This window comes from Mytilus trossulus, chromosome 4 (genome assembly GCF_036588685.1).
Source record: "Mytilus trossulus isolate FHL-02 chromosome 4, PNRI_Mtr1.1.1.hap1, whole genome shotgun sequence".
In the NCBI taxonomy this organism is placed as follows: Eukaryota; Metazoa; Mollusca; class Bivalvia; order Mytilida; family Mytilidae; genus Mytilus; species Mytilus trossulus.
The window spans coordinates 2366990-2391228 of NC_086376.1; the positions used below are offsets into that span (position 1 = coordinate 2366990).

At 31.3% G+C, this 24239-nt stretch overlaps 1 protein-coding gene across 1 annotated transcript in view; it reads left to right on the forward strand.

Annotated features, from left to right (window-relative positions):
• LOC134714377 (BDNF/NT-3 growth factors receptor-like) overlaps positions 1–24239 on the forward strand; it is a 60690-nt gene that overhangs the window by 18132 nt on the left and 18319 nt on the right. Inside the window, exons 2-4 of the mRNA XM_063575619.1 lie at positions 1948–2022; positions 5381–5452; positions 22697–22765. Coding sequence (XP_063431689.1) covers positions 1948–2022; positions 5381–5452; positions 22697–22765 — 216 coding nt within the window. The remainder of the gene's footprint in view (positions 1–1947; positions 2023–5380; positions 5453–22696; positions 22766–24239) is intronic.

The following is a 24239-nucleotide window of genomic DNA, read 5'->3' on the forward strand; positions in this document are numbered from 1 at the left end:
ATCTGTCCTATATAAATGTAAGTCAAAATGAACAGGGATGTTGGGTTAAAACAATTTAATGTTTCCATTGTTTGACACTGTTATACTCACTGGGAACAATTTAATATTTCCATGGTTTGACACTGTTGTTGCCTATTTACGTGTTCTTCCGCCGGTCATACATTTAAGATCTACGGATATCTTTAATTTTCGCAGGCAAATATTTTTAGTTGATTTTAAAACGTCTGGCACAGTGACTGTTTAGATGGGTTTACACTAGTCACTGTTGGTTGGGGCAATCCATAGCTTGCTGTGCGGTGTGAGTCAATGTTCCGTATTGAAGACTAAAATTGCCCTAAAATGGTTTACTCTTACAAATTGGGAATTAGATGGAGGTTGGCACTCTTCTTTTACCACTAAAAGTGTTGTCATTGACCCAAATGATAGCATGGTCTTGCTTATTATTATGTCCATTTTTATTTCTTCGAAAATAAAACGATATATCTAAATCATTTCTATATCCCGCTAATATCAGTCGAAATGAATATAACACAATTCACACCTCAAGTTTATTCCTAAAATATTCCAAGTTACAGTGAAGTGACTGGATCCAAAGTATAAACAGGTGAGATGAGATTGACTACAAAAAAAATGCAATCATCATGAGATTTATACCAATAACAATGTTCAAATCATTCATAAAAATATAAACATACAATTTAGGTGTGAAAATATTGAAAACAGTCATTGTAACATCTAGGATTTACACACGTTATGAATAAAGACAACAGTAGTATACAGATGTTCAGGAAATAGGAAAACAGTTCGTATTTCGAAAATAAACAATTATCAGATTGGCAATATTTGTCATTGTCTCAAGTTCACATTAACGGCTTTGAAATAGTATCATATTATCACAAAATGCATAAAACAAATGTAAAAATCAACAAACTTTATTTGTTAGACTCTGATATTTCTATATTATTCAAAATTAAAGGGCTCAAAATTGTCGTGACCCATTTCTCAATTTTCAGGGAAATATATGAGTAGGGGAAAGGTACCTATGTAAGTTTTAAAAAAAACCAATAAATTTTCAAAACGAACTTTGTTTCAATTCTAAACGGGAAATTGGCCATTACAATTTCCGTGTATCCTTTGAAATGAAGCCCATCTGTATGAATAACTATAACTGAAGGACAATACGCTGTATTTATTATTTATTTATAATATTATCAATGTGTGTGTTGGTTTTTTTTTATCCCACTGTGATTGTTTTCATGATAAAAAAACCCTAGTTATTATGATAGTATTAATCTATTCCATGCAAGTAAAATGCTAAAGACTATTCTTACAAGCGTAAGAATCTTTGGTTAGAAAGATCAAGCATTAGCCATAATTCCAGATTATCAGGTCGTGTTGCGTCAAAATCTTAGATTTGGTTGTGTAATTACGGTCTCCTATCTTACAACATCTTCATCATAGAATATCTTTGTGTAGTGACCTCTGCGTTTCTATGAGTGAAAAAATACAAATTTTAATTTACTTTTGTAATAACGCAGTAAATTCAGCAAGTTCGATTTAAAATATAATTCTTGAAGTAAGATTCATACTATGGGAAAGGTTTCGGGTAAAGCTTATACAAATGTCATAAAATATTATAATCCAATGCAAGTAAAAAATAACGTGTTTCAAGTTCTGTATAATACATTAAAGACCTTGATAACCGTGACAAGTAGTTTATTCTTGACTAGAAAAGCTTCGAGTTCATCAGATAAGTGACATCCTACAGTCGTGCACGTTAAGCTATAGTAAGTTCTTGATGAGACTGGTTCCCTGTATAATTTTATCCAGTTCAATGTTTTAATCGAACAATAAAAGCTTTTAGCTAAAAGTCTGCAAATGAAATCTGTTACAAGGTCGGCATTCTGAGCGGATTTCTTTAATTGTTTTTTCATTTTCTTTTTTCAGATTTATTGAAGATCAGGCTAATTTAACATCGCTGACAAGTCGATCGCTACAACACTACAAACACTTAGAAACATTGTAAGTACTTGACTTGTTGTTCAAACACTTATTCTCACTTTATTACTTACATTCTTTTGTAAATATAACATTATAGGAATAATGAATGAATCTTATCATTCATTTTTTTGAATTCTAAAAATACAAATATAATTGAGTTCGAAAGATATATATGAAAACCATCTTGAGATTTATTCAATGAACCAAGTATATGCTTCTGAAAACAGAAATACATGGCTTTGTACGTTGCTAGGGTAGCTATTTGAGGGCGACTTTCATTTGTGCAAATTATAATTTTGACAGGTACGAATGTAAATCGTTTGGGCGAACAAATGATATTAATACGTCTTGACAAATTAACCTGTAACTTATTTGATTTTTCACCAGTGTATAATCCGAGAAGATTTATTTATTGAAATTAATTATGCCCTTATCTTTTTATTAAACAAACTGGTATATCGGTTCCACGTGTTTACGTTGATCACTTGGTAATGGTGGTGTTAATTAAAAAGAGGGGCGAAAGACATTTGTACCAGAGGAACATTCAAACTCATATTTCCAAAATAAACTGACAAAGCCATGGCTAAAAAAATAAAAAGACAGACAGAAAATAATAGTACAAAAGCACAACATAGAAAACTAAAGACTAAACAACATAAACCTCACAATTAAATGTTATATTTTCTTGATTCATCTCCAGAACATGTCGCAATCTTTGTTTGTTTTAGAGATGATTAACTCGTTTTTGAATGTCGATTTTTTAACCTTGTCCTTTCCTTTCTTTTTTTTACAGTATCCAACATGTATTTCAGTTTCATAGTTGTTTCTGTTATGTTTCAATCAACTTGTTTGCTTATAGACCAATAAATCTGAAATTTTCATTTTTTTCTTTCATACATTTTATTGAACTTTCTTCATGTAAAATATCAAGAGACATTTTTCCCACCACAATGAAACAAACTAACATGTCTTTATTCATTTGATATATACATTGTCTTATGACCGTACTCTGTACTCAATTTCCAGCGTAATGAACTGTCTCTCGTATCAAACTGACAAATGCGATATGACATACAGAAATATGGCCTATCCTGCAATGTGTTATTTCCATAAATTGTTCGTTAGGTCAATGTGGACTTCCAATAGTCACAACGTACTTAATTTACTCCTTCCCAACTAGGACGTCTTGGTTTCTTAAATAAAATATAAAGTAATGACATGTCTGACCTGAAAATATGCCGTTTGCCAATTTTTAATCCATTCTGACATAATATATGTATCATGGGTGTCATTCAGTTTATCGAGAGAAATGATCGTGAAAGAATATCTAACGGCGGTCAAGTATTGAGAGACGATCGTGAATGATTTTAACGGATCGAATAAATTCAAATATATTTTATTGCTAATCAAAGCGCCCACAAGGAGCAGAACAATCAACATTAATTACATACAAATGATTACAAGTGATTCAATATGATTAAGACACAATGTTATAAAAGAAAAATAAACCAAAACAAAAATATTTATCAACACAAATACAAGAATACAACAAGCACAGTGTTTAACAATATAAGGGGGGGGGGGGGGGATGGGGTGTCACTGGGCATTTCTATATCCATATATTATTTAAGGAAACTTTCCTAAATGAGGATAAATTTTGCAATAATTCTCCGAGTTTCTTGAGTATGAAAGTATCTTCAGAGGACATTAGCCAAATAAATTGTGATTTAATATCTAAACCACTAAAATTTTTAAACCGTTGTTTTATTTCATTTAAAAAATTGAAACGAATATTTGAAAGTTTGTGGCACTGAAGAAGAAAATGAATTTCATCCTCAACCTCAGTACCACACAATTTACAGATACGTTCTGACACTGTCAGATTTTTGTACCTTCCGTGAAAGACATTTAATGTACATTCTTGTTCAGGATCTTTGAAAAAATCGCTTAATTTTCAAAACGCAGAACAAATCCGATCAAAAAAATATGTCTGTCAAAATGGTTTAACTTCCTCAACATAACTGTGAAAGAAGATAAAGAAAAAATGAAGTACTTTTTTGAAAAAACATAAAAGGCGAAATGTGTGTCTATGAAATTAATTACAAATAACACGCTTGGTGTACCTATAATGGTCATATTTCAGAATATCTTGATATATTTGAAATATAATCTTTGGTGTATCTGATAGTACAGTAATAAGTGTGAAAGATTGAGCTCTGTGAATCGGTCTAGTGCTGCTGCACTTCAGATAGACCGACACTAGTTAGCCAATAATATGGATATGCAACGTTTAAACAAAAATGTTGTCCATTAAACCAAAATCATAGCAAAAACAGCACATTTCATGTGTAATTTGGGATTGAACGATAACCAACATTTTGTGCAACAGAAAAAGTTCTTTTTAAACAACGCAGATAAGGATTGATTTAACTATATAGTACATACTATAGAATACCAAAGCGCAAAATGTCTTGTTTGCTTTACTTATGATAGTATATTTGTTGAACGTCTATAATATCAAGGGTTTTACTAGAAGTTTCAAATACGCTTAAGAATGTCAATGTTTCATAAAAAAAGGTCAAGGTCAGATGAACCAAACCATACAGATCTCTACAAATATCCCGTACACCTAATAAATGTGTTCCAATCCTTACAGTGCCTTATTATAGAAACTGACAAATGTAAAAGTTATGCTTGCTTGGCCAATAAGTTCGGAACATAAGGTCAAAAGTAAGTGAACCGACAGCCAGACATAGGCATCTTACTATCATTTAATAAATCAAACACAATTGAAGTCATCATAGTCATATAAGAAACATGCAGACAGACATGTACACCATATACGAAACACATTGTCGCTATAGCAAGCAGGTGTTATATTCAAAAGGCCAAACAACATAAAACAAACATTGCCGAATGATGCATGATAATGAGTTCAGTGTTTGTTGAAACCTTGCACAAGTCGAAAATATACACCTTACAATCATAACAACAGACAGTTATCATGAAGCTTAATGAATCCTCGATACGGACTTGACCACTAAAATGAATCTCCATCCATGAAATGAGGCAAATCCTTTTTGACTTGGTACAGGCGCATACAGAATAAATGGATTAGTGCACATACCAGTATCTAATTGTTTTATTTTTTATCTTTAGCCGTAACCCAGAAATTGTATTGGATAATGAATACATAATCTTGGTTGAATTCTTATAATAATGAACTCGAAATTCTAGAAATGAATATTCATACAAAATTTCCCGGTTATTCTTATATTCAACAATTATTACAAATGCAATTGCATAAACAGCAATGATATGTGCAAGTAAGAAAAACAAACATTGAAATATATTGAATTGATGATTACATTATTTGAAGGTCTATAACCAATTCAGGCCTTGAATTTATTGCACCAGATGCCTTGAAGAAAAGCAAAGACCTTCGAATTCTGTGAGTATATTGAGCCTCTTTTTAAAATACCCCCAAACGGGATGAGTTTGTATGATATTAAAGACACACAGTTGTTAAGACAAGTCAAGACAATGTTTGCTTCGCATCACGGTGCGGAGCTATTAGTTTCAGTCGAAATACACGCCATCTTGGATAAATTACTTATCACGTATATATTCTGATTGGTTGCATTATAATGAGGCTGAGATACAGCAACAGCTATTGGCTTAAATGAGAAAAAGAATTACAGACTTTTTTCGTCCAGGATAAGACATCAAATACCGGAAAATTAACTGTGTGTATTTCAGGTCCGATCAACTGTCATTAATTCATGTTCGTTTTATTATGCATACATTTCACAGATAAATTCAAAATTGAAATATCAATTATCAATACGTGTTTAATTGTAGCTTTGATTGTCTGCAATTTGTACGATATGCTTTGCTAAACAATGCCATAGAAATTAATGTTTACAAAAAATGCATTATCTGTATTTTATAACTTCTGGCTATAAAGGAACACCTCCAGAAAGGCACACATCAAGAGTCGTGTCTAAATATATGATTGTTTTAATTTTCAACAAGACATATTTTTTTTAAAGCATCAGTGTATAACACACACTCTTAAAGTACATCCATTTTATAACAATAAATATCTAAAAATAACACATTTCCAATACTAAATAACAACAACATGCACACATATAACCTTAAATAAGGGTAGAGCGAAGCTGCAGTCCATAGCTTTTAAGCAGGCTAAAACCCGTATAATTCTTTAAAACTACTGTTATTTCCATAATATGTTTCCTGTTTTGTTTTTGGTGCTCGACAGAACATAAAATGGTTATTTTGCTAACATGCTATGCACATCCGTAATTTAGATTTAAAACTTAGTTGTAAAAATAACGGATCCACCCTAGCCGTTTGACGTGAACAATAAAATAAGTTGTTCCTAGTCGATTATGATTTTAAAAAATCAGAAGATTAATTTATGTTCTGTTAGTCTTTGAGAAATGAAAAGCTGCGTAGTAAAGTTTGTCAAGGTTATGCATGTATGATTGTTGATAAAATTTAAAAAATAGGGAAGATACAGAGATTATATTTCATTTCACAGTGCTACATTTCTAACTGGATTGATATTTATTGATTGAATGAACGCTAAAAAAAGACACCATAAATACAATGTTCCTATCCTGTATTGTGATTATATGATACTTATATATAAGCGCTTTTATCTTGACACGATTTTGTAACCTATTTTGAATTAATGTGGAAACATATTCTACCTTGAGAATAAGTTCATCAATAACTATCAAATTACGACAAATTACAATAACTTAAGGGAACGAGAAATACCCTAAACACATGTGTGCTTTTATACCAATTATACAAATTAACAGATTGAACATGTCCATTTTACTAACAGTTACGGAAATAAGTTATGGATTAAGAAAGACGAGACGATTTATAGCACTCCTTATTGTGTTGGTCATGAAGACAATTACAGCTATAAACAATAATTCTTGGTAAATAAATGACATATGGCGAGAAGTAATAGAATACATTTCACTTCTAACCTCTTACAACAAACATTTACGTCCTTGATCGGTTGATGGTACAGCTTTATTCTAGAACAGTTAGCTTATAAGGTTCTTTTGTTCCGTAAACTAATGATAAAAATAGACCCCAATAAAATAGCTAACAAAATGAATTACTAATTATCCGAAGGAAACAACACATTGATATTCACAGCCATACCAATCCTATCGTCTTTAGTAGTACTCTCGAAGACGGAACAATCTGAAAACATCAAAATCACGTACGAATGCATTTAAGGTGGTACGGGAGTCTAAAATAAAAATGATAGAATTTGTTCATAATTTGCCAAAACGTAGTATATATTGATATATGTTGAAAAATACAATAAAAATGATAGGTCACCGTGCATTTTCTCAAGCTACAGGACGTGCCAAAATGACACATTTTGTATGGATTAAACAGGGAAAAACACCATTTTGTTATTAGAAACTAAACAAAATGATAGAATTGTTAAACACTTAAGGAAAAGATAGCTTTCAGACAATGCTTTGAGAATTTCAAAAGAAAAGATGGGCTAAAATACAAAATAGGAAAATTTCATGTAGAATCCTTCAGAAAATGTACTGCTGTAGAGTTACGTCCCCTTAAAATGCCAATTTAAAAAAAAATAAAAAATAAAAAAAATTTGCAGAGATATTTAATAATCATAAGTTATATTCTTATAAATTTGTTCTTTTAAATGAAAATTCACATTTAAAATCTTCATTTCTGCAACAAATTTTGCTAACTTGATAGAAAATCTTGACCTTTGGTTCTCTGTTTTTTTACAATCCAAGATGGAGGAAGACACCCATACAACCCAAAACTTTCACTAAAATTAATTTTGCTCGTTTAATTTTCATAAAATTTTGCCAAAGTATAATGATTTACTTTGACCTTTTAACAAAAATATTAAAATACAGTTTTCTTTTAATCAACCGTTGTCAGAAAAAATACACTGGTTTTATAGCAATTTGACAAACACCAATTTTGATCATTTGGAAAGCTTAATATTCCTTTTACAACACAACGTAATTAAAACGTTTAGCTGACTTTGCAGAATTATCTCCCTGTAGTGTTAGGTACCACCTTAAACAAAAACAAAAAAGAAAATGTTTCAATTATTAAAGTAACTTTACAAGGTCAACAACACCAAGCAGATACCACAATCCCATTTATTTATGATTTTCGATTAACTTTGACTTTACTCTTTTTTACTTTCAAATCGGGGAAAACATTTTTGTCTTTTTTGCTTAAAGGTATGGTATTATTTTTTATTTAAATGATGTAAAAATAAAAATATATATTATTTTCTTTTAGCTAAATGTTTCGTGTCTTTTAGATTAATTTTTAATTAATATCGATTCCGGATGATTGAAATAGTGTTGTCACCTAATGAATATGAAATATTATTCCGGGGGGAATGCTTCGTTATTTTCATCTTAAGAAGTTGGCTAACAAGAAGATATCTGCGAAAGGAAATGGTTTTCCGGTCTAAATGGATAATGTTTCCGTATACAATTTGGCGTGGGCGTTTCTGTCTAAAGGGCAGATGTTCTAAACATTTGATGTGAGGAAAAACTTTACATGGTAGATATATATCTGTCTTGAAACTTGACTGGTGATATACGTCAAGAAACAAAAAACCTTTCAATCGTGTAACTGAGATTGTTCCTGTCTAATTAACGGGTTTTTTTTTATATGCATTCGAACTTTGAATATTCTCCAGCTTCATTTAAATTAAAAATGTAGCACTGAGTTGCTGAATATTAACGTGTTGTAATCCCGTCATATTTTCATCTGTCAAGATCAAAATAAAATTATTCAAAGGTGAATTTAGAAGGTCTCAATAATACTTAAGCTCTGATTAACCACAAAATTAAAGCCATTTAGATCTTACTATGACTTAATTCCGTGTAAAATGAAATGTCTTTTATTCTGACAAGACATTGCATGTTAAGTGTAGTGAATTTGACAAGCGTAATAATGAGAAGATATTGTAATAAATATTTGAAATTCAGACATCTTTTAACTAGAGTTCAACGGCTTAGAATAGAAACAACTTTATGTCACCTTCAGTAATAAGCCATACCCATGCCATAACAGGGATTGTTAAATGCCCTGGCATGTTTTAATAACAATAACCTTTTTTCATGTCATCTGTGTTTTTCCAGTTTTTAAAAGTGTTTCTTGTCTTTCTAATAAATATAATTCTATTCATGATTAGCAAAGTGATTCATTATCAAATTTCAAATCTGCAAGTCCTTATCAAGCGGTAAAATCAAAAGCTTAAACACATCAAACGAATGGAAAACTACTGTCATATTCCTGACATGGTACAATGATTTCCTTATGTAGTAAATTGTGGACTAAACCTCGTGTCATAGCTAGCTAAACCTCTCAATTTGATGACAGTCGCATACAATTTAATTAAATGCAAACAATAAGTATCGGCAAGATGGTTGGACCGTAAATGATTTTACATATAGACTACATAGCTTTCTGACAATGTCTCCTCGTAAAATGGTGTATCAAAACATCAGTTCTTAACTCGCATTTCAGCAGGGAAGATAATCGGACAGTGCTTACAGCCTTCTTCTACTCAGTATCTATTCCCATCTTACAGTTATCAAGTTTCAAGCGAAAATTGGTTAATAAAAAGATAAAACATATTGTCAAAATAAATAAGTTTTGTGAATTTTCTATTACCTGTTTTTTTACATAATTCTTATTAAGTATATCAATGTGTCCCGCTTCTAAACGCATTTAAAGTTTCAACATTGCCAAGATAATTGTACAGATTCAATAACATCTGATTCTTCTTTTATATCATCATTCTAAATTATATTGCCATATTCCGGAATGTGTCTTATAAACCGGTAATTGGTATCATTAATTTCCCGTTGATCGGGACTTGCTTATCCGTATCGCTGTTCATAGTATGAAACAAGCAACATCAGACACAAAATATAGGACTAAATCAATTTGATCATAAATCATTGTATTAGAAAAAAAAGTTGGTCTGTGAACCATTTTGAAGCAAAAAACAACACCACTATTCAAATAGGACATTACACTTACTAGTGGGTTAAAGTCAGCATACATAAATATTTAAATGCTATATGCATACAGTAATGATAACTTATTATCCTTAATTCTGTCCAGACTGTTTACTATAACACGTGTGTATTTTAGCATTGCACAGGGTCATGTGTATCTCAGACTTTTGATGACGTCTTTAAGCAAATTTCGTTGAATGTGTACTGATTGATAATTTAGTCTGAGAGAACACGATTCGTATATTAGTTGTAATTGGCTTTGAACTAGCTACAAGTAACTGTTAGAACTCTTATTTCGGTGCTTTGTTAATATTGCAATTCAGTAAATGTTAGTACTCTTTTTTCAGTGCTTCGTTTCTATTGTTTTTCAGTAACTGTGAGAACTGTTATTTCGGTGCTTTGTTTCTGTTGTTTTTCAGTAACTGTGAGAACTGTTATTTCGGTGCTTTGATTTTATTGTTTTTCAGTAACTGTGAAAACTCTTATTTCGGTGCTTTGTTTCTATTGTTTTTCAGTAGCTGTGAGAACTGTTATTTCGGTGCTTTGTTTCTATTGTTTTTCAGTAACTGTGAGAACTGTTATTTCGGTGCTTTTTTTCGATTGTTTTTCAGTAACTGTGAGAACTGTTATTTCGGTGCTTTGTTTCTATTGTTTTTATGCTAGATGTTTAAAGCCTCGTATCGATTTGTTTAGTAAAACCGATTGCTACTGATTGTTACAGAGTGTTCTTATTTTGTGTAGTTACTTTAGCGTCTAAGGTTATGGGAAGGTTTGAGCGCTCACCATTTTCTACATTTGAAAATGCCTGTTCCAAGTCAGGAATATGACAGTTGTTGTCCATTCGTTTGATGTGTTTTGTCATTTGATTTTGCCATGTGATTTTGGACTTTCTGATTGAATTTTTCTCGGAGTTTTTTTGGCGATTTTACTTTTTCTTCACAAACATGGCAAAACCTTCCATATGCTTTATGTGCCTATTCCAAGTTAAAAGCCTGTAGATAAGTGGTTTTTTGTTGGTGTATGTCTGTCATATTTGTTTTTTCGGGTGGTGTTTTGCTATAAATTAGGCACTTAGAATTCTGGTTTGAATTGTTTCATATGATTCATGGCAACGCCTTTCATAGCCGACTATACATTATGGACTTTGCTCATTTTTGAAGGCCAGCGTGTGCCTTTCATTGCTTACAAATGTATATCCATTTAATTTAAACATTGGTGGATCGTTGTCACATACCATTCATACCACATCACTTGATTTTTTATATTTAACTCATTTCATAACTTGTATATTGTAGACACAATTGTCTGTTATTAATTCGCCACATTTACTGAACAGGAAACTGATAAATAATATTCTGTTCGGGAAATTTAAGATCAAAGTACGAGATATTTAACCCAAGGTATTAAGTCAAATACGGAAATAACTATGTTATCAATTGTGTAAAATATCAGTCGCTACAATTTTGTGTCTGAGGGTTTATATTTGTTTATATATAAATCTTCTTCGTCTTTATTCTGTTGATTATTTTACTGATTACATGACTGTTCTGCATATCACTGTTGTCATCCTGTTTTGTCAAAACATTTGTTGCCCCCAGTATGCAATAGATTATTTTGAGAGATGCTTGAAAGATTGGTTTAATGAACCTTTTACGGAGGAAAATAACTGTTTAGTATAATCAATGTTATATATAGGTTTGATGATGTCAAACTAGTTTAACACAATTTCCTCTTACAGTGTTTTAACCTACACAGAAATATAACAGTTTTCTTTTCTAAAAATCTCTGTTATTAATTGTAAGTTATATGCATGTTTACAATCAATTATGTTATAGGAGTTATTGCCCTTGAAAGACGATTTTAATTTTTTTTTTACTTTTGAAGACACTATAATTTACATGAGGAGAAAAATTATGACAAGCACAAATGTGCAAGAAAATAAGATCTTTAATTTAATACACATTGTTGACAGTGTCATCTGAACCCTTACAACCTTTGATAACTATTTACGAGAGAAAAATGCCGTCTGTCTGTTATCTCAGAAACTGAGAACAACAAAAAAAAATCAGTACTAAAGCAAAGTCTTCAAATATGATTCGTAATATATGATGTTGAAGGGTCAATATTATGCACATTGTATGTAGCACTGAGTTGATAATACAATGTATGTCATGTCTTGTATGTTTTAGACATACACACCTGGTATCTTTCGCCCCTGTATTGTATGTTGAAAACTGATATGCAAATATTGGACGTTGTTACACGGTGTTTGATCGTTCTCATGCTGCCATGTCCAAATTGCAAACTGAATTAGCTCAAGAAATTCATAGAAGCGGTAAATTACACATTTATACCTATAGACCAAGATCGGAAAAACCGGGTATTTGATCTACGTGTTTGTACCTCCACCACTAGTAATACTACAATCGCTGGTGCTGATAAAAATACATAAGTCCTATAGATAATTGAGTCCTATACGGTGTAATACAGGCTTCGCCAACGCATAATTTGGTTAAAATAATTTTATGTTAGATATGTTTGACCCAGATATACTTAAAGGTAAAATCACAAAAACAAGCTCACTAGTATAACGGTCGCATCAAATTCCATTATCTTGTCAACAATGAGTGAACAAAACAAAACTCTAAACTTCACGTGTTCTTTGATATCATACATTTTGGGTCATGACTTTGAGGAATTGATACAGAATTTGGATTATCAAAAGTTACTTTTGTCTCTCCTAAAATGTGAATCAGTGTATACAGGTGTCAAGATGGTCATTTTGTCCCTGTATATGTACAGGCAATTGACACAGATGTTCGTAATGTAAGCAATAATACTTTGAAAAAAACTTAGAAAATTTCAAGAAATTAAATGGACGATATTTTGCCATCACCTATGCTCAATGTTATTGACCGACAAAGGAAAACATTTCAGTGGGACATAATTACAAAATCTATTTTGTACATCCCACCACAGGGTATATAAAAAAGAATTCAAATGCCATCAAGTCTTTCCACGTTGATGATTTTTATTTTCATAACGAGCTTTAACATTTACTAATGATTGTCATTTTTAAATTTCAACTACCCGCGAGAAACTGATAACCTTTCAAAAGATAAACTTGTTTACATGCTTGTTTTATGGTATTGTGACACAAACTACATTATTAATTAATTCAAACCTGCATTTTCTATTTGAATAAAATCAGAAATTAATAAATTCTTGGTACCTGTAGATGCTTTTCACTAAGTAAAATAATGGTTTGAACAAATGATAAACTATTAATATGCAAATATAAAACGTTGTTTTGAAAAATAATTTTATCTAACTTGAACCCTGATAAAGTTATTAATACTAGATAATATGTACCCAAATGTTGCAAAACACCTATCCTACCTCCATGACAAATATGTTGTTGTCCCCGCAGATAAAGCCCAAACAACATCGTTTTTTTGTGTAACACTCATTACATTAACTGCTTGATAAACGAATTAGATATTGACAATTCACTTGGAAACTCAACATATACCCTCACGACACTTACCAAAGAGGAAATCCTGGATAATCATAGGTCTGTTCTAATATGTTCCTTTGGAATTTCAACCAAAGATGTAGAACTGGATCTTCCATCACTGTATTGGATACCTAAAATACATAAGTGTGCTCACAAACAACGGTATATTGCTGGGTCTTACAAGTGCTCCACGAAACCTCTTTCTAAAGGTTTATAATGTATATAATCTAAATGATAGGACACATATTTCACTAACGCAAAAAGCATGGTTAAAACATTAAAGAAATTAAATTGTTACATGATAATAGTTCAAAACAGGTACAAGTGTACGTTTTTTTCCTGTATGGATTCAAACTTTAACATTATATAATCCTTTTTGCGACTTTTTTGCACGAAATCTTGCATAATAAAAGAAGCCTATAAATGTAAATGATATGGCTTCCTTGTCTCAAGATTACACAACTTAAATGTCAACTATTTCTTTTGTTTTCTTCTTAATATTTTATTGTTTCCGAGATCATTTATACCATCGTATACGTATCTAAGCACGTATATGTATGAATGTATGTTCTATTACTGAATAAGCAAAGATAACAGCAAAAATACTGAAAATTCATACTACAATGTCGCATTTAAACTATCAAAGAAAGGTTGTATCCACACTCCATTCTCCTCTTCTCGCTTATAATATCAATAAATGCATTTGTTACTTTCACGGACTATTATATCCTACAAGGGCACCCAAGTTCTAATTGATTTTGAAGGGGTTTATGTTGTTCCTTTAATTTTCTGTGTAGTGCATACTCATATAATTTGGGTACTTTGTTATTTTTACGGAATTGTGGTTACTTGGGAAAATGTGACACTGATATTCCATAACAGTCGACTAACTCAGGATGTCATCCGTAAATTTTCTGAAGGGATGATTTTAGCTTTCATCATTTAGTATCCTATGTTCAATATAGATTCCATGTAAGCGGCAACCCTATGTAAAGGAAATCGTTGTATGAAAGTCAAGCCATGGAATATCTGAAATGATGCTTCAAAGTAATAAAAGGTCTTCAATATTCAGATCCTGCAACAGGTGTTTTTATACTAGTAGATGGTACACTGTGGAGCCATTTATTTTCGAGGGTACCAATTTTGGTAGTTAAGGAAAACTCACATGCTCGTGGATATATTATTTCGTGGTTTGCCGAAGTCTGATACAAAGCTATAGAATTCATTTTATTTTTTAAATATTTAATTTCGCTGTTAACCTGTTCCAACAAATCCACGAAAATCAGTAACCAACAAATAACAATGATACCACAGTAAGTTATGATAAGAACTGACAGACCTTTAAATGCGGGAGGTTTTGGTTCATTCAACTGATGTATCTTGTTTGCTTCTCCATAAAATCTTTTAGAATAGTACGCTGGTAAGATATGTTACGATGCAAGGTGTAAATAAATAAAGGCAACAGTAATTAATTTACGACAAAGTTCCTGGACGATTATCTTAACCCACATATACAGAACTGAAAATCAGAAAATTTGGCAACTTTTTCCTTTTCTTGGATACAAGGAATTAAAACTTAATGCAAATATATAAGACCAACATTCAAATAGATTATTGATGAAAATTGACAAACTAATGGTTTATAGACCTTTGGAAAATGTTTTTAAGGTAGCTCGGATTTCTTCCTCCATCTTTGATTTTAAAGACACAAATAACACTTGGTCTAGATCTTTTAGGAAATGTGTCAACTTTGAGAGTAGTATGTAATTCATATGAAAAACTTATGAATGCTAATATAGAAAATAACATGTTTTATCGTATTTACGGCTGTATTTTCTTCTTAAAACATATTTTTGTTTTTTTTATTTTTTTTTGCAAAAAAGGGGAAATAACTCTAATAAAGTAATTTCATAAAAGAAAGTGTTGTAAATTTACCTATTTTAATATGAAGCAAAAAAAAAAAAAGTTTGATGACCCCATTTTTTTTGCATGACAAAAAGTTTTCATTTCGACAATTTATTAAAAAAATTATTTATGAATTTTAGTCAAGACCAATGAAATAGATATAAAAAGAACTTTATGCATTCAAGGTGACAAAACAAGCATACTTTCCCTATTTGGGTATACTATTGCCTCCAAATACTTCCTGTTATATAATTTTAAAACAAACTGATTACATTTATTCAATCAAATGACAAAGATATGTATTCAGAAGTACAAATATTGTGAACATTGGACTCCGAAGAATGTGATGATATAATCCAGACATATATCCTAACATGTGAAAATGTTTTTTATTTTGTAAAATCGTTTCCTGTAGACATCAGCTGTCCTTAATTACCTTATAAGTTTGTGAATATGTATATTTTATATGCAGCCCATGATAATTAGCTCTCCCTTCCAGCTGATTTTGAAATTATCTTTAGTTATTTTATTCATCATAACTGTTGTAAGGAAATACACGAATAGATTTATCATCAATTTAAAGAATAATCTACTATTAAGAGACTCCCACTGTCGGAATAATAATATACCAATATTCAATCAAACTTATTTCAGCTGCCTAAATGGAGTATCAACACTCCGATACTTTAAATAAGGGCCAATAATATTATTATTATATAGCAAAATTTGCCGAAGTAATTCGTCTTTTATGTAAAATAACCAGTGGCGGATCCAGGACGTTTCATAAGGGGGATTGAATGATCTAAAGGGTGGGGGCTCCAGTCATGCGTCAGTGATTCTCTATGTATATAACCAACCACATTTTCCTCACGAAAGGTGGGGACCAGCCCCTTCCACCCTTCCCCCTGGATCGCCATATGTTAAACTCTCGATGAAACACAAAAAAGCACAGTCTGTAAACAGTATCACATTTATATCGCTTCAATCGGTTTCACATAATTATGTGCAGAGATTTTTGTCAACTTGATGCGATTGTCACATGTCATAACTGAATACGTATTGGTTCTCTTACATCGCTTCAGGCTAACTTTTGTTTTATGTATATTAAATGTCCGGAATCGTTAGATACTGTTGTTCGATTTAATTTCTAACTGCCCTCTATACCATTCAATTTCTTGGAATTTGAAAACGTTTTAAGCATCTGCAGACTTGGAATATATTTTGTACAATCTGTCATTACATCATATAACATGCATGCCTTTAAGAAAATCAATATCTTACGTATTTAATGCGGAATATGATTAGTTTCAATCTGGTTAAGATTGGATTTGAACAATTAATTCTTCTGCTTTTCTGCCATTTGAAGCTCTCTCTTTGATTTTTCTATGAATTTCACCTATTTTCGGTTGAATAATTTACCAAATGGGTCTTTAATATAAGGGGACCTTTTTGTTTCCGCAGTTAAGACCTGGTGTTGTTTTTATTCAAGACGATGTATTGTTTCATACTAAACCGTGACTGGATGTTCTATATCACTAGGTCAAAGGTATTGGATAATCTGATTTGGTTCCTTGATCTGATGAACATGTTTGTGGTCGACTAAGATTTCACCAAACGTGTAGGTGTTTATCTAACACGTTGTTAGATTGTTTTAAAATTTCCAGTTAGCCTCTTGATTATTTACTATTGTTACTGTCAATTGTTTAAACACAATCTGGGTTGTGTTTGGTATATTGTGAAAGCTTAGGTATAATTGCTGATGCTAAAACGATTGTCTGCATTTGAAATTGAAAGGCATACTTTTTCGTTTTTTCTGATCAGAAAAAAACTGTTTTTTTACTCAATGACCTCCGAGATCAAGTGCTCTAGTATATGCAGTTTAAGTGAAGAAAAGCTGTGCTTAGGTACTATTTTGATACGAAATTGTAAGCATTTTATTATCATAAGACAAAACTGCTATGGAAGTAAAAAAATGTTGACTTTAACATATAAAGCAATGAATAAGTGTTTAAAAAAACTATGAGAAAAGATGCTACCTCCTATTCTTTAATTTTATACTGTAACTTCACACAGTTTAATATGTCTTAACTTTTGTTGAATATACCTATGATATATCGTCCTGTCTTGTATATTGTTGCTTAGGTAACTTGTACATGTATGTCAGTGAGGATTTCCTTTAATAGAATTATTTATATTCTTATCATTTTCCCTCTGTATTCATTTTGCAACAACGTTTATCATTTGTTAAGTTTGTTTTAAAAATATTGCTGATGTACGAATACTATATTTAATTGATATTATTTACATATTTATCACTGGACACGAAAATTGTCTTGTTAGGACACTTAATCAGTGGTGAGACTTTTTGCATATAAACTAGGGAATTGAAGCTAATTTCCTGTACACCCACTCAGATTAACATTGATTGGGGATTAACTCGGTCGGAATGTGAGACTTAAATCTATATATTGGAAACAACTTTATGTAATTGTACTTTGATCATATTGAGTTTAAAACTAAAATAAATGATAAAAAGAAAGAGAAATAAGAAATCGTAAATGATATCAAGGAAACGAACTAATATTATCCTATAAATCAGAGATTTTAAAGATAAAACGATATATTAAACTATATAATCAGTTTTGTTATTAAGCTTCAATTTTAACAGTTTTATATTCCATCTTTTATATTCTTACAATGCCATGATATAAAAGTAATGAAAAAATTTAACCAGCGCAAGATATTATTTACGTATAATATGGAAACACTAGCTTGTTATAGCAAGAACAAAAATATTGTCTTCGTTGAATCATTCCTCATTGTTTTACTCCTGGGATATTAAGAAATGATACATTGGTTTCCTATTATTTTGAAAAGATTCAAATGTTGCAGCATGACTATGGTTCGTATTTCGGTAGCTTCATTTTCTCTTCAAAGTTGAATTGTTCGGAAGAAGACGGCAGCTTAACAGGATAAAGTATATGTCACAGCAAGCTAAAATACATCAAAAAAGTTAAATATACTATCTTCTCCGATGAATAGATGTATAGAAGTTGTGAATCATGCTTAAACACAGGCAATAAAGGCCATCAACACCAGTGTCTCCTAATATTAAAACATAAACTATAATATTAAGACTACCACTGACGAGGTAACTTAAGATAGGCACATGACTCTCTAGAAGGATATGACTATGCGGGTCAAGGGACATGGCTAAGTGGCAGTGTGAAGCTTCCGCCTCAAGCCTACGTCATAGTAGACAAAGACATAAGATTCAACTACGATCTATAAAAAAAATAAATCGCGGTGAGATCGTGTTTAGTTCGACTTGAATATTCAACATTTAATAGCTTTCATGTTCATACCACGACCTTGCTACGACCTTGCTACGTTAGCATGTTCTAGTTAGATCTTGTCATGCTCCTGTATAGTAAGATATGTCACGATTTATATACCCTGAATATGGTCAAAGTTAGTCGCTGACCTCGAAGTCACGAAGACCTTGGCACGACATTATCCCGATCTCTACGATATTACTACGACTTCCAAAATTGTTTATAATTGCGATAAGTCCAGTAAATAATGACATCATCAAAATCAATTATTGTCAGCAAATCAGATATTTGTTAATAAGAGAGTCATTTTCTAAAAACATTTGACTGATTTAAAATTAAGATTTCTAATACTTTTGTGATTAAATAAGTTCAAACAGCATTCACTCGTGAAACATAATGAAGTAATTTATTCTGTTTGAATATGAGGAAACGCTTGACTGTCCTTGTTTGTGAACAAAAAATAGGCAAGCTGATGAAGCTATTGGTTCAAGCTATTTTTACTGAAGCGGAATATTTGAATCGTTTTGGAGTAAATAGTTTATTTTTTTCTTCGTCAAGTTTATAACCAATTATACGTTTCATAGGCGCTGCCAATGTATTTATTTCCAAAATAGACCATCAGTTGATCTAACCATTATATGACTAATTTCAATATTCTGTAACACTTTGCACTTCATCTACACATAAACGAGCTAATTTCCAACCATCATCATCCGTTATCAACAAACTATTTTTGTCAATTGCATTTTACGTGGTAATTTACTGGTTAAATAAATACTCATAAGCCTGTTATCTTTGATGAGATTTTTCATACCACACTTGTCCTTATTTCTATGCTTCTGGATTATGGAGTTTCCGAATTAATTTTCCTCTAAGTTCAGTATTTTTGTGATTTTACTTTTTTCTAATATCTTCTCATTAGCGGTAAATACATTTCACCGAATACCATGAATATATTTTTGCATTTAATCGTTCCTTTTACATTAATTTTTTCTCGACTAAAATTTAAGCGAAAATAAGAACTATCATAAAAAAACCTCTAGATATATGAATTACCTGAATATGTTTCTGATACAATTGTAGATAGATCTAGGTTCTACTTGATAACTCAATAACTTAGCAGAGTCAGTCTCATTAAGCATATTTTAACCAATGTAAACTGAAAAAAAATAGTCTGAAGATTAGGGTATATTAATGAAAATGATTAAAAGTGAATACATGTTGTATATGGAAATTGTAATTTTCTCTGGTTTATTGTGATTCCATGTTTGTTATAGGACAGTCATTTACCTGATCAACTTAACTAAATATAGCAATGATGGAGTAATTTTTATTAAAATGGGAAACGCCAATAGGTTGGAAAATTGTGCGTAGAACGATTTTTTTCTTTTTTCAAATTTGGTTCCAATCAAATCTAAATTGTGGGATAATATGAATGGACAAAAGAAAATATCTAAAATTCTTCTTATAAATGAAAACAGTTTAAAGACTTAAAACTGGTGAAGTAAATGTTATATACCAAGTTAGGAACATGGCCATTGTTATATTATAGTTCGTTTCTGTGTGTGTTACATTTTAATGTTGAAGTTCTCCTTTTATATTTGATGCGTTTCCCTCAATTTTAGTTTGTAACCTTGGTTTTGTTGTTTTTTTCTCAATCAAATTATGAATTTCGAACAGCGGTATACTGACTTCTTTTGAACTGAATTTTAAATGAGCGTATTGTTTAGCGTTTACTTTTCTACGAGGTAAAGGAAGAGGGTTGAGATCTCATAAACATGTTTAATCCCGCCGCATTTTTGCGACTGTCCCAAGTCAGGAACCTCTGGCCTTTGTTATTCTTGTATAATTTTAATTTTAGTTTCTTGTGTACAATTTGGAAATAAGTATGGCGTTCATTATCACTGAACTAGTACATATAGGAGCCAGCTGAAAAACGCCTCCGGGTGAGGGAATTTTTCGCTACGTTGAAGACCTGTTGGTGACCTTTTGCTGTATTTTTTTTTTTATCTCTTTGACACATTCCCCATTTCCATTCTCAATTCTACTGTTGCCTTTATTTATACAGTGGTATAACAAAATCTTCTAATGAAATTTGAATATAAGGTTGTCAATTGCACAGGTGTTGAAGTATTCTGCACAGCTTGGTTAAATAAGTATGCGCCACATTATTTATGTATGTGCCTGTCCCAAGTCAGGAGCCTGTAAATTCAGTGGTTGTCATTTGTTCATGTGTTACAGATTTGTTTTTCGTTCATTTTTTTACATAAATAAGGCCGTTAGTTTTCTCGTTTGAATTGTTTTATATTGTCTTATATTGTCTTATCGGGGCCTTTTATAGCTGAATATGTGGTATTGGACTTTGCTCATTGTTGAAGGCCGTACGGTGACATATAGTTGTTAATGTTTGTGTCATTTTGGTCTTTTGTGGATATTTGTCTCATTTGCACTAGTTATCGGATACAAAATAAAGAACGTCATCAACACATGTTATAAAATAATTGTGTCAAGTAAGATGTCATTCTCATGTAAATTGTAGGAGATTTCCAATTGACAAATACTGATAAATGTAGCAAAACGTGAAGCCTATTTTTGTAAGGAAACCATTAACAATCAATTTCATCAATAAAGATTAGGATTAATTTCAAATAACATGTATTAACAAATTGTAATTGGCTATTTTCTAATGTGATACAAACAATGCCTTTCCGACCTTAAGTTGCACTTTTGTGTTTTGTTTGTCAAAACATAATATAAAACAATATAATTGTATCTTGCTGTTAATGACATAGGCGAATGGGTTGTGTCATATCGGTGCTATAATGTAATCTTGGATGATTTTCCGTCTGGTTCTGACAACAGTGCAGCATTAATCTATTTGAATTTGTGATTTCCATGAATAGAATAGAATAAAACGTTTTTGTACTGACACCTTTTTTCTTTGGGGTTTAACCCGCCATTTTCTACATTAAAAAAATCCCCGTACCAAGTCAGGAAGTCATCCATTCGTTTGATGTGTTTCAGCTTTTGATTTCGCCATATAATTAGTTTTTTTCTTCGGAGTTCAGTATATTTGTAGATTTTTCTGTTTAAGTCAATTTAACTAATATACTTTTTTAAATTTTTTTTGTAACGTTTTTTTCTGATTTACAACAGTTATTTTTAAATTAAAATGAAATACCCCAGTATAAAACGTAATGAGTGTTTACTGCATTTGAATGATAAACTGTACAAGCGTTGACATTTATTCAAAATTAGTCACAAAAGATTTCAAATTGCCTTTCATAAATCAATATTGATTAATTAAAATCACTTTATTTTACTACTTTTAGATTAAATTCGAATCTTGATTCCAAAACCATCAAGTATTTGACAGATTTCCATGATTTATTTATATAATGAAATGGTTCTTATTCTGAAATTGCGCAATTTCCACAAAGCTTAAAATAACTAGTATCAAGTATGTATAATGTACTCTAACTGAACAATTACAAATGTACTTAGATAACTTAGATACTCGAAAATTGAATGACAAACGTTTAACAGCTTTTCTTGTCATTCGTTTTTGATGTGTTTTGTTATATGATTTTGCCAACTGATAATGGACTTTCCGAATTGATTTTCCTCTAAGTTCAGTATTTTTGTCATTTTACTTTTTTTGATAAAAATGACGATATCAGATTACGATTTGTTTTACTACTAGATGAATTTTGCCTGATATGAAACATAAAATCAAGACAATAGTATTTAAACGTTTACACATTTATTGAACTCCGTTTTCAGAACAAATTTTAAAATATTAGAAGGGTCAGGATTTGTTTCATATGTTACTTTGGGGATTACTCTTTCAGGACACTCCGAAGAAACCAAATACGACTGTTGTCGTGGGAAGTCATTGATGGACTACAGCTTTTGCAATTGTGAGTATAGATGAACACCGTGCATAAATAAAAGCAGAGCATAGTCAAGATTATTAAAAAAAAATCATTACATAACAACGTATTTCCTTGAAATAATCAAGGAGTAAATTAAAGAAGGTTGATGCGTGAACAAATAATCTGCCTTTGCACAAACTGCAAAACTTAAATATTGATTAATACAAACATTAATGGAAGAACATAGAATGAAGTATACCGACTGGAACTGACTGTGACGTATTATTGCTGCTTTACTTCATTTATGTAATGGAATATTGATGTTTAAAAAGAAGAAAAGGACACAAAAACACCTTTGCATAATTTTTAACAATACCTTTAAGTATGCTTGGCAGATATTTTATCCCCGACGGTCAATCTATATTCTGGAACCAGTGTTGTAAGAGTAATCCTAGTTTTTACAAATTTTCTCTGTGTCAAATTTATTTCCTCAAAGGAAAATAAATTTCCATGAGGGAAAGATACTTTTACTCCGAGAAAAGAACTTCAAATAATGCATACAAATATTATCAATTGCCTAAAAATTTCCTTTAAGGGAATCTGAAAAATTAATTTACCCTTAAATTGATCGAAGAACAAAAAACGTGTAGAAATCTGATAAAATTAATTAATTTACAAACATTAGACCGTTGGTTTTCCCGTTTGAATGGTTTTACACTAGTAATTTTGGGGCCCTTTATAGCTTGTTGTTCGGTGTGAGCCAAGGCTCCGTGTTGAAGGCCGTACTTTAACCTATAATGGTTTAATTTTTAAATTGTTATTTGGATGGAGAGTTGTCTCATTGGCACTCACACCACATCTTCCTATATCTAAATATGCAAAACAAAAAACCATTTTTTTTAACATAGCCGAATAGCAAAAAAAGTGGCATGTGCTAATTCACAAAACGACCCCAATAGAATTATATGAAAGCAAATGAAAAAAATACTCGTAGTGTTGCGGTCATCATCATGAATTGTTTGACATCAACTCAACTAAGGACAAGTTTTTTCCACTGTGTTAGATCAGTAGGTGAGTACTATATCTTTATAACATTTTACCGATTAGGTCTTCTTCTCAATTTTGACGTATGACTAAAAATTAAAAATAGTGGCAAAAGAAGCAGAGGGAAATTCAGCAGCCGGGAGATGCTTGAATGGCAGAAAATGCATGCCCCGGTCAGGCTCCTGTTAGACTCATGTGATACTCTCAATTTTTATGCCCCATTTATGGGCATTATGTTTTCTGGTCTATGCATCCGTTTGCTTTCGTTCGTTCGTTCGTCCGTTCGTCCCGCATCAGGTTAAAACAAATTCTATCGATTAATGAGTTTCGAACAGCGGTATACTTCTGTTGCTTTTATTTTTGGTCGAGGTAGTTTTTGATGAAGTTGAAGTCCAATCAAACTTAGTATACATATTCCCTATGATATGATCTTTCTAATTGTAATGTCAAATTAAAGATTTTATCCCATTTTCAC